Source organism: Panthera pardus, unplaced genomic scaffold (genome assembly GCF_024362965.1).
Source record: "Panthera pardus isolate Hobbes unplaced genomic scaffold, ASM2436296v1 HiC_scaffold_21, whole genome shotgun sequence".
Taxonomy (NCBI): domain Eukaryota; kingdom Metazoa; phylum Chordata; class Mammalia; order Carnivora; family Felidae; genus Panthera; species Panthera pardus.
In genome coordinates, this window is record NW_026526777.1 from 38,037,930 (window position 1) to 38,055,632 (window position 17,703).

The 17,703-nt window shown below is 45.8% G+C and overlaps 1 protein-coding gene across 7 annotated transcripts in view; it reads right to left on the minus strand.

The window, feature by feature from the left end:
- PACC1 (proton activated chloride channel 1) overlaps positions 1-17,703 on the minus strand; it is a 168,433-nt gene that overhangs the window by 17,144 nt on the left and 133,586 nt on the right. For 4 of the 7 annotated variants that reach the window (XM_053909142.1, XM_053909141.1, XM_053909143.1 and 1 more), the window contains one exon: positions 13,500-13,596. The exons of 1 other annotated variant lie outside the window; for it this stretch is intronic. In XM_053909142.1, coding sequence (XP_053765117.1) covers positions 13,500-13,596 — 97 coding nt within the window. Of the gene's footprint in view, positions 1-13,499; positions 13,597-13,790; positions 14,087-17,650; positions 17,669-17,703 lie in introns of those variants that run through there. 2 more of the 7 variants (XM_053909146.1, XM_053909144.1) reach the window with 2 other exon arrangements.

Here is a 17,703-nt window from a genome sequence, read left to right on the forward strand (position 1 = left end):
AAGACGAACCCAAGGAGGTCCACACCAAGACATACTAATTAAAATATCAAAAATTAAAGATAAAGGCAGAATCTTAAAAACAGCAAGAAAAAAGCAAACAGTTACGAACAAGGGAAAGTCCATTAGACTAGCAGCTGATTTTACAGCAGAAACACTGCAGACCAAAAGGGAGTGGCATAACATATTAAAAGTGCCAAAACCTACAGCCAAGAATACTCCACCCAGCAAGGTTATTCAGAGAGAGTTTCCCAGACAAACAAAAGTTAGAGGAGTTCATCACTAAACTGGCCATTAAAGGGACTTCTTTAAGCAGAAAAAGAAAAGAACATTAACTAGAAGAAAATCATGAAAGGAAAAAATTTCATGGGTGAAAGCAAACACAGAGTAAAGGTAAGTAGATCAATCACTTATAAAGCTAGTATAAAGGTTAAAAGCCAAAAGTAGGGGGTGCCTGCGTGGCTTGGTTAAGCCTCTGACTCTTGATCTTGGCTCAGGTCACGATCTCACAGTTTGAGTTCGAGCTCCACGCCCAGCTCTGAGCTGACACCGCAGAGCCTGCTTGGGATTCTGTCTGTCTCTCCCTCTCTCTACCCCTCCCCTGCTGGTGCACACACAGTCACTCTCTCTCTCTCTCTCTCTCAAAAAAAAAAAAAAAAAAAAAAGAAAAAAGGTAGTAAAATCAATCATTTGTAAAGCATTCGTGAAGGGATTCACAAAATAGAGAGATGTAAACTATGACATCATATACATAAAAATGGGGGGAGTAAAAATTCAGTGCTTTTAGTATATGTTCAAACCTCAACATAACAGACGCTATGTATGACAAGCCTACAACTAACATCATACTCGATGGCAGAAAAACAGAAAGACTTTCCCCTAAGTTAAGGAACAAGACAAGATGTCCTTTTTTGCCATTTTTAGTCAATATGGAACTGGAAGTCCTAGCCACAGCAATCAGACAAGAAATAAAAAGCATCCAAATTGGTAAGGAAGAAGTGAAACTGGCACTATTTGCAAATGACATACTATATATAGAAAACCCTAAAGACTCCACTGAAACAATTAGAACTAATGAATGAATTTGGTAAAGTTTTAGGATACAAAGTTAACATATAGAAACGTGTTGCACTTCTATACACTGATAACAAGGTAGCAGAAAGTGAAATTAAGAAAACAATTCTATTTATGATTGCATCAAAAAGAATAAAGTACCTAGGAATAAATTTAGCCAAGAAAGTGAAAGACTTTTACTCTGAAAACTACAAGACACTGTTAAAAGAAACTGAAGATGACACAAGAAAATGAAAAGATACCACACTCATGGATTGGAAGAATTAATCTTGTTAAGACGTCTACACTACCCGAAGCAATCTACAGATCCAATGCAACCCCTTTCAAAATACGAACAGTATTTTTCACAGAGCTAGAACAAGTAATACTAAAATCTGTAAGGAACCAAGAAAGACTGTGAACAGCAAAAGCAATCTTGAGAAAGGAAAAAGCTGGAGGTATCACAATCCCAGATTTCAAGCTATACTATAAAACTATAGTATTCAAAACAGTATGGTACTGCCACACATAAGTCAACAGAACAGAATAGGTAGTCCAGAAATAAACCCATGCTTACTTATGATCAATTAATCTAAGACAAAGGAGGCAAGAATATACAATGGGGAGAAGACAGTTTCTTCATTTAATAGTGTTGAGAAAACTGGACAGCTACATGCAAAAAATTAAAAGCAGACCACCTGCTTCCACCATACACCTTACATCATGCACAAAAGTACACTGAACATGGTATAAAGAACTAAATGTAAGACTGGAGACCATAAAACTCCTAAAGGAAAACATACTCTGTAATCTCTTGGACACTGGCTTTAGCAACATTTTTCTGGATCTATCTCCTCATGCAAGGGAAACAAAAGCAAAAACAAACTATTGGGATTACATCAAACTAAAAAGCCTTCGCACGGCAAGGGAAACCATGAACAAAAAGGCAACCTACTAAATGGGAGGAGACACTTGCAAATGATATATCCAATAAGGGGTTAAAATCCAAAATATATAAAGAACTCCTACAACACCCTCAAAAAATCTTATCAAAAAATGGCAAAGGATGTGCATAGACATTTTTCTAAGGAAGATACGCAGATGGCCAACAGACATATGAGAAGATGCTCAACGTCACTAGTCATCAGGGAAATGCCAATCAAACCCACAATGCAATATTCCCTCACCCCCGTCAGAATGGCTAGTACCAAATACACAACGGGGTGCTCAGTCGGTTGAGTGTCTGACTCGTGGTCTCGGCTAAGGGCACGATCTTACCATTCATGGGTTCAAGCCCCACACTGGACTCTGTGCTGACAGCACAGAGCTTGCTTGGGATTCTGTCTCTCCCCCTCTATTCCCCTCTCCCACTCATGTGCTTGTGCTGTCTCTCTCTCTCAAAAATAAGTACATAAACTTAAAAAAACTAACAACACAAGAAATAAGTGTTGGCAAAGATGTGGAGAAAAGGGAACTCTAATGAACTGTTGACAGGAGAGTAAGTTGGTGCAGCCACTGTGGAAAACAGTATGGAGGTTCCTCAAAAAATGAAAAATAGAAATAGCATTCCACTACTGGGTATTCACTCAAAGAAAACAAAAACACTGATTCAAAAAGATACATGCACTCCTATGTTTACTGCAGCATTACTTACAATAGCCAAGATATGGAAGCTACCCAAGTGCTCAGCAATGGATGGATAAAGAAGATATGGAACATAACTCAACCATAAAAAAAGGAGTGAAATCTTGCCATTCACAACAACATGGATGGACCCAGAGGGTATCATGCTAAGTGAAATAAGTCACACGGAAAAAGACAAATACTATGTGATTTCACTTATATTTAGAAACTAAAAAACAAAACAAATAGAAACAGAGAACAAATGAGAGGTTGCCAGAGGGGAGGAGAGTGGAGGTGACGGGCGAAATAGGTGAAAGGAACGAAGAGATGCAAACTTCAAGCTTTTTCGGCGGTGACAACCTCCCCTCGAGAACATGCCCCTTGCAAAGGACCTCCTCAATCCCTTCCTGCAAGAACGGAGGAAGCGTAAGAAGCAGTGAGACGTCCAGTGCTGCAAAATCACCACCATCTTTGGCCACGCACAAAACAGTAGTGTTCTGAGTTGGCTGTCCTCTGCCAACCTACAAGGAAGAAAGGCAAAGCTTACAGAGGGTGCTTCTTCAGACGGAAGCAGCACCGAAAGCAATGTGAATCCAAATGAGTGGAAAACCATCCCAATAAACACATTTTAAATTAAAAAAAAAATAGTTACAAGGTAAGAACTTCCAGGTATAAAGTGAGTTATGGGGATGAAAAGTATAGCACAGAGAATACAGTCAGTAGCTCTGTAGTAACTTTGTACGGTGACAAATGGCAATTTATTGTGGTGAGTCCTGCATAGTGTATAGAACCGTCGGACAACGACGTTGTGCACCTGGAACTAATATAATTATATTAGTCTATAACTAGGTCAACTATACTTCAACTTAAAAAATGTCAGTGGACTAAACATTCCAATTAAAAGGCAGATTAGACCTTTCAATCTGGATTCAAAACAAGACCCACAACACACTCCCTACAAAAAATGGACTTCAAATCCAAAGATATAAGAGTATTTGCTCATGATTATTTCACTTTCTTTTTATTTATTAATTTTTTTTTTAAACGTTTATTTATTTTTGAGACAGAGAGAGACAGAGCATGAACGGGGGAGGGTCAGAGAGAGGGAGACACAGAATCCAAAACAGGCTCCAGGCTCTGAGCTGTCAGCACAGAGCCCGACGCGGGGCTCGAACTCACGGACCACGAGATCGTGACCTGAGCCAAAGTCGGCCGCTTAACCGACTGAGCCACCCAGGCGCCCCTCTTTCTTTTTATTTAAAAGCACAAAAGCAGGATCAGCACAGAGCTATCAAAGGGTCTTAGGTGAGAGGAAAATAAGTCATTCATTCTACACTTCCACAAACACACATCAAGCATCAACTCTGTGCGCAAGACTTGGTGCTAGGCGCTTCAGGGAGACCCCGAGAGAGGAGGACTAATGGTCTGTGCTACAAGTGCTACAGGACTCAGAAGCACGAGAGGATGTAAATGGTGAGATTTTCTTTGTTGGGGTGATGTATGGGTGTGAGGAGAAGGACAGACATGAGCAAAAGGCTTCATGGAGGTCATCTAGCCTTGTGCCCAAAGCACCCGGAGAATTTTGATGAAGGAGTAATTTGGTGTTCATTATTCATTTATTTTCTGAACTGAAAGTCCGGATATCCAGCCTAGTGGTTAAGAGCATGAGCTTTAAGTCAGAGAGGTTGGGGCGGCCAGCTTTCCTATGACTACTCTGAGACCCAGGGCAAGTTACTTACTGCTCCTAAGCCTCACTTTCTTCATGTGAAAAGGAAATGATCACTTCAATTTTACTGGATATATAAAAGAAAGGAGAGAATGTTGCAAAATGCATTACAGATTGCCTGCTTAATGAATTAACGTTACTAGAGAAATGGAACGTACCCTCTACTTTTCAAAACACAAAGCCTTTTGGGGGGGTGGGGGAGAGGAAAAATGGGTGATGGGCACTGAGGAGGGCACTTGTGGGATGAGCACTGGGTGTTGTACGTAAGCCAATTTGACAATTACATTCATAAAAAAAAAAAAAGCCTTCAATAAAAACAGCAAACATGAAGACCATGGCACTACAATCTCTTACAATGATAAACTAGAAAAAAACATGCCAGGGGCGCCTGGGTGGCGCAGTCGGTTAAGCGTCCGACTTCAGCCAGGTCACGATCTCGCGGTCCGTGAGTTCGAGCCCCGCGTCAGGCTCTGTGCTGACGGCTCAGAGCCTGGAGCCTGTTTCCGATTCTGTGTCTCCCTCTCTCTCTGCCCCTCCCCCGTTCATGCTCTGTCTCTCTCTGTCCCAAAAATAAATAAAAAAAAAAAAAACGTTGAAAAAAAAAATTTAAAAAAAAAAAAAAAAACATGCCAGAAATAACATGGAGGCAAGGCATAAAACAGTATCTTTCACACAGTAGGCATGTGATGTTTGCATGCCTATGAAATGACCAAATGACCCAAATAATAGAAGAGCTACGTCTCACAGCGCCAACTAGCTACCTTCCGTCTGTAGGACAACAGCAGTGCATTTGAGCCTGTAAAACTGTAAACCAACTGATACACCTTACTATTCATGGCAAGATACTTTACAACGTTTCTACATCACACAGATGTGCGAGTTCCCAGAAATGTCTATGAGGTTCCTTCAGACAGTAAAGAGCAGGTCATGGGAGGCAATGGACATTCACAGCTACAAAGAGAAGTGAGGAACCAGGAGCCAGGAACCCCCAAGGAAGCCCGCCCACGGCTGAGCACGAGCCACACGGAAGGCAGCAGCTCTAGCTCTCCAAGAGGAATTAAAGCAAGTCTCTTTTTCAACTTTTGTCTCTGATCCTACTGCTACTGCTTCTTATTGTTATTAGGGACAGTGTCCATTCCTGCTCCCTGGTGGCTTTGCTATCCGCCTTCTCCCCGGGTTTCTCTGTGACTCTGCTCCGCTGTCCTGGCCAAGTCCCTCTCCCAGCCTGCATCCTGTATAGGGTGCTCTGTCACACACACCACAGGACACTGCTCTCCTTCACACCCAGCCTGTAGGTGGCTCCCCTTACCTCAGGCGCTGATCCCTGATCAGTCACGTGTAGCCGGTCTGCAGAGTCACAGGACCCAAAGTGCAGTAGTCCGTGTACAAGTGGACCCCCTCACAGCTGTTCTGCCTGGAAGGCACTCCCCCCTCCTATGGCCCATGTAAGATCACAGGTTCGCGTCAAGATTTTTTTAAAGTAATCTCTACATGTAACATGGGGCTCGAACTCAAAACCCCAAGATCAAGAGTGACCCGCTCTTCCAACTGAGCCAGCCAGGCACCTCCCCACAGGTTCACTCAAAAACATGGCAGGTAAAAACACATTCCCTGTCACAAGGGGCTCATAATTGCTGTACCAACAAGGGACCAGGTTTCAACATCTGAATGAGGTTTGGAAAAATCACAAGACAAAACTGAAGGAACTCTGCAGTGACTAATTGGGTATATAACATCTGAACAGAATTGTTAAGAGTTAGCAGGGACCCAAAAGGCCTTCTGGTCCAAAGCCATATTTGCGCAGTGATCCAGGTCCCAGAGAGCCTAAGACTGGCACAGAATGAGAGCCCTGGGGTCCCGACTCCTCGTCAATGTTCTTTCCCTACGCAACAGTGAATGGTAGTGCTTAAGGATCCAGTCCCTAACAACGATAAATGATCTGATTGGAAGAATATAACTTCATGACAAGTAGAAGCTTGGGACATTTTTAAGTAAACTGCATATTTCAGCCTGGCTAAACCATGCAATGAAGAGGAACAGTAATGGGCCTTTGTGGGCAGGTATTCACTCTATCATAAGTCACACATACATGATTGGAAATGTTCTGCCTTCATGAAACCTTTGGTTAGGGAAAGAGAGGAATTTGCATCTTCTTGAAAATTCTAAAAAAGCTGACTTAAGGCACAAAAAGGTCAGATGACAATTGCATCATCTGGATTTGTTTGGCAGAGGTACTTGGACAAATTACTCTCATGGGGTCCCCTCTGTTTCGCTCACAGAAGCCAAGCTGAACTTCTTTACCGGCCTTTTCTTGATCCATAAATTGGCGCGTGAGTTAAACAAAAACTGTAAAACTAGGGGCGCCTGGGTGGCTCAGTCGGTTGGGCGTCCGATTTCGGCACGGGTCATGATCTCATCGTCTGTGGGTTTGAGCTCCGCGTTGGGCTCTGTGCTGACAGCTCAGAGCCTGGAGCCTGCTACAGATTCTGTGTCTCCTCCTCTCTCTGCCCCTCCCATGCTCATGCTCATGCTCTGTCTCTCAATAATAAATAAACGTTAAAAAATTTTTAAAAAAAACGGTAAAACTATTTATCATCCACACATGCTATAAGTGACACTCCAGTTCTGAAAGAAGACACCAATGCATTTTGCCATTAAAAAAACAGGTGCTGGATATTTTGGCAAAATGTCCCGTGTACTCTGCAGTCAGAAAAACCAAACACCTGCTTTTTTGTGGCAAGCTGGATGAATGTGTTTTAAAAGTATACATTCTTTACATGAATGCAAACTCATGATGAATGTGTCCTGTACAGACGCATTCTGTAGAAAGACAGAAATAATGCACAAGATTTTCTTAGGAAAGGTAATCTAAGAAAAATCCAAGACAACCAACACTGCTTCAAAAACCCAGACTTGCCCCAGAATAGAAGTCAGCCCATTAAGGGATGTGTGATGAGTAATTCAACTTCTGAAAACACAATGGGACCTTTATTCACAGGAAGGGGGAACCGGTCGTCTACTCTACCCCTCCAAAACTCTACCTTGCAAACAACAAGGGGCTAAGACGCATCCTGAATGCAAAGAAGGAATGAACTATCCTTTTGGGTTTTTTTCCTTTTTAGTGATGCGATGGGTTTGTTGTTTTCGTGGGGTTTTTGAAATATAATTTACATACCATAAAATTTACCCTTTTAAATAAGTGAATATATTTGGTTTTTACTACATTCACAAGGTGTGCAACCATCACCACTATGTAATTACAGGACATTTTCATTACCTAAAAACAAACTCCATACCCATTAGGAGTCACTCCTTCCTCCTAGTCCCTGGCAACCAATAATCGGCTTCCTGTCTTGATGGATTTGCCCGTTCTAGGCAGTTCACATAAATGGAATCCCACAACATAGAAGCTTTTGTGTCAGACTTCTTTCACCTAACATATTTTCAAGATTCATCCATGATGTAGATGCAACAGTTCTTCATTCCCTCTGACTGCCAAATACTACCCCGCTGGGTGAATATACGTTTATTTATCCACTCATCAATTGATGGACCTTTGAGCGGCTTCCGCTTTCTGGCTATTATGAATCGTGCTGCTATGAACATTCATGTACAAGCTGGTGTGCAGACATAAGTTTTCATTTCTCTTGGGTATGTACATAGGAATGGGATTGCTGAGTCATATGGTGACTCTCTATATTTGAACTTCTAGGAACTGCCAGACTTTTCCACGGTAGCTGCACCATTTTACGTTCCCCCCAACCATCTGTGGGGGTCCTAATTTCTCTACATCTTCACCAAAACTTGTACATCTTATTGACCACAGCCATTCTTGTAGGTGTGAAGGCGACACAACGATACAAATCTCACTGTAGTTTAGATTTGCCCTTCCCTGATGATCATGTTGAGCAGCCTTTCATGTGCTTATCAGTCATCTGCACTACAGAAACATTATTCAGATTCTTACTTGGGTTGCCCTTTTATTATTGGAGTATAAAAGTTCTTTTATATGGTCTAAATACAAGTCCCCAGATCCATGATTTGAACAGGTCTCTCATCCTGTGGGCTGTCTGTTCACTTTCTTAGTAGTATCCTTTAGTGCACCCAAATTTTTCATTTTGATGAGATTCAATTAATTTTTTTCTTTGGTTGCTGATCTTTTTCAATTCTATTAATACACAGTTGTTTCCATGGAGAATGCACTGTAATGACTAATCAGCCAAGTATCTTCCTCAATTTTGTTACAAGAGTGATATAGTAAGCTGCTTATTCAGTTAGCGTGTCTGGTCTCATTTCTCCCTTAGAAAAGAATAAGTGGTTGTAATTCCCTTCATAGAAAGGAAACAGATCGAGGCTTTCAGATTATGGACTGTAACTCTTTATCTCAGAGAGTACAACTGGGAATATAATCCTGAATGTCTGGGTGCTTAACTGGAACCTCTGCTGCCCAACAGCCCCCACCTCCAGGCCTCCATGGGGCTCCAGCTCCACCTCCTCTTCTGGTCCCCGAATGTGGCCACCCCTCGAGGCTCAGTCTCCACAGCTCACTCTACAGGCCTCCCAGGCCTTCTCAAAGCTCGCACTTTAGCTACATCAGTCGTTATCTCGCTCCGCCTCTGGGCCTCTCCGCCCAGACATCACACCTTTGAAGCTTCGTATGTCTGCGGCAGAGAAGCACCTTCTCTTCTAGCCGCTCACCCCGGACTGTACGTCTATATTCTCCGACTCACCCTGCTTCAAACCTCAGAGTCTCCTTTGACTCTTCCTTCTCCCGCTCCCCCACGTCGAAGCGGCCCACCCTGCCAGCCTCTGACCCAGCACGGTCCTCCCTCCACCAATCCAGCCCTACGGCACTGCCACACTGCTCCTCCCTGCGTGCCCGTTTCACCCCCTTACTGCTCTGCTCCAATCCCATTAAATGCTCCCTGTTCCCTAACGGCTAAACCCTGACACTCAAAGCCCTCCATAATCTGACCCAATCTGTCCTTCCTACCTCATCTCCTACTTCTCTCACCAACCCTCCGCTCCAACTGTACCATGCTAACCCACTGCTTCCGACACGTCCTGTGTTATCCCCACCTCTACACGGTTGCACATCCTGTCCCTCCTCCCTGGCCCGCCCCGTCTCTTTCACCTACCAGTCACCCTTCCTTCAGGTTAATCCCACTCCCTTCACTAACCGGCCCCCCCTTCATTCATTTCTGAAGCACCTGTCTCTACCATTTCCTTGACCCTCTATCATTGATCCCAGTTGCTCACATGAGATACATTCCTGTTCCCAATCCCCATGTCCCCCCTCCAAACGTATAAATACTGAGCACCCACAGTGGGCCAGACACTCTGCTAAGCATCAGTTGCAATGAAGTGGGAGGGGAGACAAAAGTTCTGGGAGTGCCTCACGGGACTCAGGGGCAGGCCTAAGGGGTTAGTAATGATTAAAGAATTATATTCAACAAATGTGCCCTTTAGACTGTGCTACATTCTATAAAGGAAAATACTGAGTGCTAGGAAAGCACATAACAGGGAGAAAAGGCCCTCAGTAAGTTGTTCAGGGAAGGCTCTGGAGAAGGAGAGAGAAGTTCTTCTTTGGGTATCCTGCCTTCTCTCTCTACATGTCCCAAGTTCCTGGACACAGGCCCTGCCTCATTTGCCCTCTTTTTAGTTTTAGCACATTGCATAACAGGTGAAGGAGCCCATGAGTGACTCTGGTAGAGGAAGGGGAGGATTCTGGAGCAGAAAAGCACCTCATCTAGAAACTGAGCCAGAGTTGGAACACGCTGGGAGACAGCCCTGGGTTCAAATCCCAGCCCTGCCACTCATAAGCTCTGAGCACATTACTTGGACCTCTCTGTTCCTCATCTAGGAACCAGGACTACCCATCTCCCTCACGAATGGCCATGAAGGCTACGTGTGAGTATACACAGAAAGCCCTACGCAGGCCTAGTGCGTGGAAGCACCCAATAAACGGCTGCCGCCATCGTTACCGTTATTTATGTTACTATTACAGGACTCAAAGGCAGGAAGCGAGCTTTGCCAATTGTGTGTCAGGTCACCAAATACGGGCCAACTCCCTACTAAGACTTCTGAGTCTGCATCTTCTATGGTCTACAGCAGAGATGAGCCCAGAAGGGTTTCCCCTGAAAGCACGAAGGCTCTTGCCAGTCTGTGGAACTATCCCAATTTGCTCTGCTTGAGGTCTGGTTTCTTGCTCTGACTGACCTTAGGCTGTAAGGCCCCAGGAATCTGAGGCAAAAGAGAGGTTAAGGCCAAAGGTCATCATGGCCACTTCCTAGTTTGGCTGGCACTTATCTATAAGTGGAAACACAAAAGAAAGCTTCATCTTTCCAAGTCTGGCATCCCTCCTCTCCTTCCGTCTCCATCTATCCTCTTCAGACGGGGGGCAAGAGGGCAGTACAGGGCGCACCAGGCAGAAGAGTAGCCCGCCAAACATGTCCAAGTCCTAATTCTCGGAACCTATGAATGTCAAGTTAATAGCAAAGAGAAATTAAGGCAGCAGATAGGATTAAAGCTGCCGTTCACCTGACTGTAAAACAAGGGGATTTTTCCTGGGTTATCTAGGTGAGCCCTGCGATTACATGTAAACATGGAAGAGGGGGCAGAAGTCTATGTGACAATGAGAAGATAGGAGAAAGACTCAACAGGCCACCGGTGGCTTCAAAGATGGAAAAAGGGCCACGAGCCAAGAAATGTGAGCACCCCCTAGAAGCTGGAAAAGGCACTAAGATGGAATTTCCCCTAGAGCTTCCAGAAAGGAATTCAGTCCTGCTGAAATCTTAATTTCAGCACAACGAGACCCATTTTGGACTTTTGCCCTCCAGAACTGTAAGATAATAAATCTGTTGTTTTAAGCCACTAAGTTTGTGGTCATTTGTTACAGAAACAATAGGAACCCATATACAGAGCTAATGCAAATAAATATAAATATACTGTTCTCTCCCTGGGGCTTCAGGACTTCAGACATAGTGCCCAGAATCAGCGTGGGGGCAGCCATGCTACCACCTTTTACACAATAAGCTTTAATAAAAGGATGCTTAAAATACTTTTTAAAAACCACTGGTGCAGTAGAAAGCCTGGGGTCAGACAGAGCTTGATCCTGTTCACCAGCAAAGTGATCCTTCCGTATTCTCCTTAACCCCCTGGGGCTCAGGTCCTCATCCATCAAAATCAGGATGCCTACCTCACAGGGTTGTCATGAAAATTAAATGGGGCAACGGGAATGACAGAGCTCGGCCCAGAGGAAGCAGTCAGTAAACAGCTACTCTTCCAGCCTCCGTCCTTCTACAAAGTCTTCCCTATGGGGCGCCTGGGTGGCTCAGTTGGTTGAGCATCAGACTTCAGCTGAGGTCATGATCTCACAACTCTTGAGTTCGAGCCCCACAGTGGGCTCTGTGCTGACAGCCTGGAGCCTGGAGCCTGGAGCCTGGAGCCTGGGGCCTGGGGCCTGGGGCCTGGAGCCTGCTTCGGATTCTGTGTCTCCCTCTCTCTCTGCCCCTCCCCCGCTCATTCTCTGTCTCACTCTGTTTCTTGAAAATAAACATTTAAAAAAAACTTTTTTTTTTTTTTAAATAATTAGGCACAATCACAGAATATCCTATGTCATTCCTCTCCCCTTAAAGGGATCAAGAGGAGCACAATCCCACCTCCCTCAATCCACCCAAGCAGGCAGACTCAGGTTGGGGTTCCATTCACTCATTCAGCAAATCTTTACCATATGGACAGGTCTGAGACAGTGAGCAGAACGGACTGGTCTCCACCTTCATGGAGCTTACATGCTAGCAGAAGAGATGTTCATCAAATGCCAAGCAAATACACTGCCCCATCAGGGAGAGCTACGAGGGAGAGATGCGTGGACTGCAAGTGACAGGTTGGAGGGTGGAAGTGATCTAGCCAGGAGGTCAGAGGCTTTGTAGAAAACAAGTGAGCTGAAGAACGATTAAGCATTGACATTAAACATTAATCGGAAGAACGATTAAACATTAACTTGATGACAGAGGGAAGAGAATTCCAAACAGAGATATAACAACAGAAAGGCCTGATGGTGGAAGGGAGGGAGGCCCAAATAAAAGAAGGCCAGCATGGCTGAGGAGCAGAGAAAATGGGGAAGCAAGGAAAGCAGGGGTGGGGGGTGGGGATGACTCTCCGATTCAACTGGATGGGTAATACATGCTATTCGCCAAAACAGGAAGCACTGGAAGAGGGCCACACCAGGAATGGGGAGGTCACGAGGTCAATTTTGGACATGTGGGGTTTAGGGTACCTTTGGGGCATCCAAGCAGAGCCATGACCTGGGCATTTGGATATACAGGATATGTTAAGTCTGGAGTTTATAGGTAACCTCTGCACTAGAGGTGTAAACATGGCGGTCACGTGTGAACAAGAAGTAACTGAAGCAGGGATGGGGCCTGGGTGAGACCACCCACTAGAGAGAGAGAGAGAGAGAGAGAGAGAGAGAGAGAGACAGAGAAAAGGGGCCTCTGACAAACACTTAACACCCAAGAGCTGGAAGGTGACTATAAAGGCGGTTGGAAGGAGCACTCCGAGAAGTAAGGAGTTACGTTATCTAAGGGTGCAGAGAGTACCCAGGAGGAAGAAGCGGTCAACATCATCTAACATAAGACTCCTTAAGATGCCACCTGACTGATGGGACCCTGCCTGCCCAGCTGGGTGACCATACTGGCAAGGCCTGATATCCACGAGGTGAGGCCTATTAGATATTCTCCTTGAGGGCCCTGGGAAGTGACCCAGATATTAGAGGCTCAACTACTAACGGCTTCCTAGGAAAAAACAAACAGAAGAGCAGAGACCCATTACCTCCAATGTCCTGGCCTCAGGAACTGGCTCAAACCGGAGTACAGAAAAGAGCGGATACTGGCCTGGACACCTCCTCTGTCCCAAGGCTGGTTAAATATGTATAGCTTTAGAACTAGGGCAATACCTGAGACCTGACACTGGGGTGCAGGACAGAGGGGCTCCTCCTCTCCTGCAGGTCCCCAGGTGGCCAGGCGCCTGGACTGGGGCCTCCAGCTATAGCAGAGCACCATTTTCCAGCCCTTCTGCCCCCAGTACTGAACCCACTCACCTGGTAAGATTCCTGGACCTTGTACTCCGTCTGCCTCCTTTTCTTGCTCGTCTGCCCGCTCTGAGTTCTCAACCACCTGATCCAACTCCTCACTCAGCTAAAGGGGGGAGACAAAGAGAGCAAACCAGTCAGCCACATCAGCCTTGCTGAGGAGGGCTAGAATGAGAAAGCAGAAGCTTCCTCTCACTTAACTGTCTCTCTCTCTTTCTCTCTCACACACACACAATCACATGATGGAGGGGGTGTTATACCAATTCTACAGATTAGGACACTGAAGCTCGGAAAACTCACGTTAACTTCCCGTATGTTCGTTTCCTAGGGCTGCCCTATCAAAGCACCACAAACTGGGTGCCTTAAGAATTAACAGAAGTTTATCCCCGCACAGTTCTGGAAACTAGAAATCTGAAATCAAGGTGTTGGCAAGGTTGGTTCCTTCTGAGGGCTGTGAGGAAGAATCTTTTCCATGGTCTCCTAGCTTCTGGTAATGGCCAAGCCTTGGTGTTCCTTGGCCTATAGAGGCCTCTCCTCTCCAAGCTCTGCCTCCATCTTCATATAGAGTTTGGGAAGTGCATCTCTGTGCTGTCTCCACAAGGTCAGCTACTTATAAGGACACCATATTGGATTAGGGCCCACCCTACTCCAGTATGACCTCATCTTCACTAATTACATCTGCAATGACCCTACTTCCAAATAAGGACACTCTCTGAGGTACTAGGGGTTAGCACTCCCCACACATCTTTTTGGAGGGACACAATTCAACCACAACACTTTCCTTGGCCACAGAGCCAGAAGTCAAATCCAAGTTGGTCTAGTTCCAAAACCGATGATCTTAACGGCTTCCCAGAGGAGGAGGAAACACAGCTAAGAGTCTGCTGACAGAAGGAAACAGTGAAGTTGGTGTCAGAGCTCTCCAGGACACTGGCTCAAGTCCACCGACTCAGGCTGCGAATGGCAGGAAAAAAAATGGGGAAGGTGGTCCATCCCAGAAACAGATATTGATCAGCAGCCTGACAACAGGCAGCTTCAACCTCACCTCATCAGTGCTCTCACCTGTCAAATGGGGGAAATGAGCCACCGAGAAGGGCAGGCAGAGGATACAGTAACAAACAATTCTTCATAGGACTGAGGAGGAGGGGAAGAGAGATGAAGACCAGAGTTTAAAGGACCTAACATTGAATTGGGAGGGAAGGGAAAGGGATTGCTTTCCTAAATATTTTCTTAGGCTCACAGTGTCAACACTTAAGGTCTCAAACGTTTTAATTAAAAATTAATATCCAAGAAACTTGGGTTAAAATAAAACTCTTATGTATCTATTGTTCTTCCATCTCCTCCCCTCTTTTTAAAAATTTTTTCTGATGGGGGGTGAGGGGCAGAGATAGAGAGGGAGAGAGAGAATCACAAACAGACTCCACACTGTCAGTGCACAGCCCAACACGGGGCTCAAACCCGTGAACCATGAGATCATGACCCAAGCCAAAGTTGGACACCTAACCAACCGAGCCACCCAGGTGCCCCTAATTTTATTAAGTGATCTCTATCCCCAAGGAGGAGCATGAACTCACAAGCCTGATATTGAAAATCGCATGATCGGGGCACCTGGGTGGCGCAGGCGGTTAAGCGTCCGACTTCAGCCAGGTCACGATCTCACGGTCCGTGAGTTCGAGCCCCGCGTCGGGCTCTGGGCTGATGGCTCGGAGCCTGGAGCCTGTTTCCGATTCTGTGTCTCCCTCTCTCTCTGTCCCTCCCCCGTTCATGCTCTGTCTCTCTCTGTCCCAAAAATAAAATAAACGTTGAAAAAAAAAAATTTTTAATAAAAAAGAAAATCGCATGATCTACCAACTAAGCCAGCCATGGACCTTCATCTCCTTTTTCATGCCTCCACTCCTGCCCATTAGAATCAGGTAAAATCTCCAGTGTAAAGTCCTCCAAGCCCACAAGAAAAGAAAACCAACAAGTAGGAGAGGGCTGGGAGGCTGGAGAAGACACCATGACATACAGGTAGTGGGGACACATATCAAGAGATCACCAGAGCCCTCGCTGGCCAAAGAGAAAGAAGGATGTTAGTCTGAGAAGGCCCAAAGTTCTTTGATCCAAGCCTCACCCAGGTTCAGCCTAACCCAGATAGCAACATGCTCCCAACCCAGCTCCCTTCCGGACTACCTGCAGCCCCATCCCCAAAGCCAAAATCTCCCTTCAGCAAAGAAACCCAACTCAGAGCTAGTTAGACTCCTAACTCAAAGGTCCACTCCCAGAACGACCCAGGCAAGAGAGTTGGGCCACCCTCCGGGAGGCCTCCTTCCAAAGAAGGCAAGAGACAGGGACTTCAAAACGAGCCACTGAAGAAGGTAAAGGGAAGGGCCCTTCCAGTGTCTTCCATCTTGGGGGTGCCCTCAAATAGAAAGTGACTTTACCTTTGGCCTTGCCAAGTAACTGTCTGCATTTTAATAAACGTTTCAGGAGCCCTACTAGGAAAGGCGATACTGCAGGTTACATATGGATGGTGAGGGACATGGTCCTACAAATCAGGACCCCAAAGCTCCCTAGAAGCAGGAGCCACCCACGTCCTGTGAACAAGAACTATCATCCACTGAGAGGTCCCTCTCTGCCAAGCACTGACCCAAGCACCTTCCATATACCAACTCATTGAACTCTCACAACCCTGTGAAATAGGAACTATCATTACCTTCCTTTGCAGAGGAAGAAACCTGAGGCTCAGAGAAGTGACTTGACAAATGGCCAGAAGCAGAGCAGGAGAGGAACATGGGCTCCCCAACTTCAAAACAGTATTTACGCACTATGCTCTACTCCCTGTGAACCTGAAAGCTTTCAGAGGAAAGACACAACTCATTCCTCTGGATTCCTTCACAGGCTAGGGCATGGAATCTAGGGGCCACAGAATCCCAACACAGGTTAAAATCCATCTGGCTCCTTTGGATAAAGGAGACTGTGGGGAGAAAGATAGAAATGTGTCCCAAAGTCAGATTCCAGACCAGGTCCTACACTAAAAAAATAGCAAGCCTTAGGCAAATCTCATCTGCCTCCAACTCAGGTGGAGGTTCCCCTTCCACTGTAGGGCTAAGCCATCTGCTTTTATATTATTTATATAATCCACACAGTATCATTTACAAAGAGAGGAATGTACACCAATGTTGGTCAGTATTGATCAAAACAGCAGGAAGTACATATGAGAAGGACAGGCAGAATGCTAGACTGATCTGGGAAGTCAGTCTCCATGGAACATGAGGGACTTAAGATCCCTCCTTGAATAAGGGAGGGGATTTTGACCAATGGGGACTGAGAAGAAGTTAAAGAAAAAGAAATGGTGTGAGAATGCGCATAGGGACAGGAAAGTCGGAGCACATTTTTAAAGAGTGAATTTCCAGTGTGATCAGAACACAGATAGGTGAGATGAGAAGTCAGGGATGCTGAGCTGTGCAGTGCTCCCGAAGCTTGCTAAGAAATTTGGACTGTTCAGGGTAGATCAAGGGCAGCACCAGGTGTTTGTAAAAAGGAATGTTCTGGGATCAAGGCAGGGCCTCAAAGCAAATCTGCACAGCCTAGGGGACACCAAAGGGAGAGATGGTAACACAGCATCTCACTCAGGTGGTCAGAGCAGACACAGAACACAAACCTGAGGACTGAAGATGTGTAACTGAACCTACAAATGAGGGGACGACCGTGCGGGGTGGGGGAAGGGGGGATGATCACCAGAGATGACCAGAGTGTAAGACCTAAGAGGAGGAGGAGGAGGAGGAGGAGGAGAGCAGTTTACTAGTTCGAGTAAGTCAGGAGGACTCAGGAAGCCTGAGGAAAAGCTGAAACCGCCTGTAGCTCGGACAAACAAGAAAGAGACAAAGCTGGAAAAGTGATAGTTAAAGTAGTGGGAGGAGGTGAGAGTGAAAGGAAAACGGAGCGCGGCGAGCAACAGCTAGATAGGCGAAAGCACCTTTTCAAAGTTAGGCGGCCACCGAACAAGCTGTAATTATCCCTGTCATGTACCACGAAGCCCTGGGCTTGCAGAGGGGCTAATGCTCCCAGCGCATCTGTTCCAGCCGGGAGGAGGGCGCCGTGCCTCCACTTGCAAAGAACAGCCGAGGTCAAGTGCGGCCGGCGCGCTGCTGCCTGGGTCGGACGCCGTTTCAATCATTCACCTGCTGGTTCCGGCTCACGGCTCGGGGGCCCCGGCTCCATCCCGCGCCGGCAG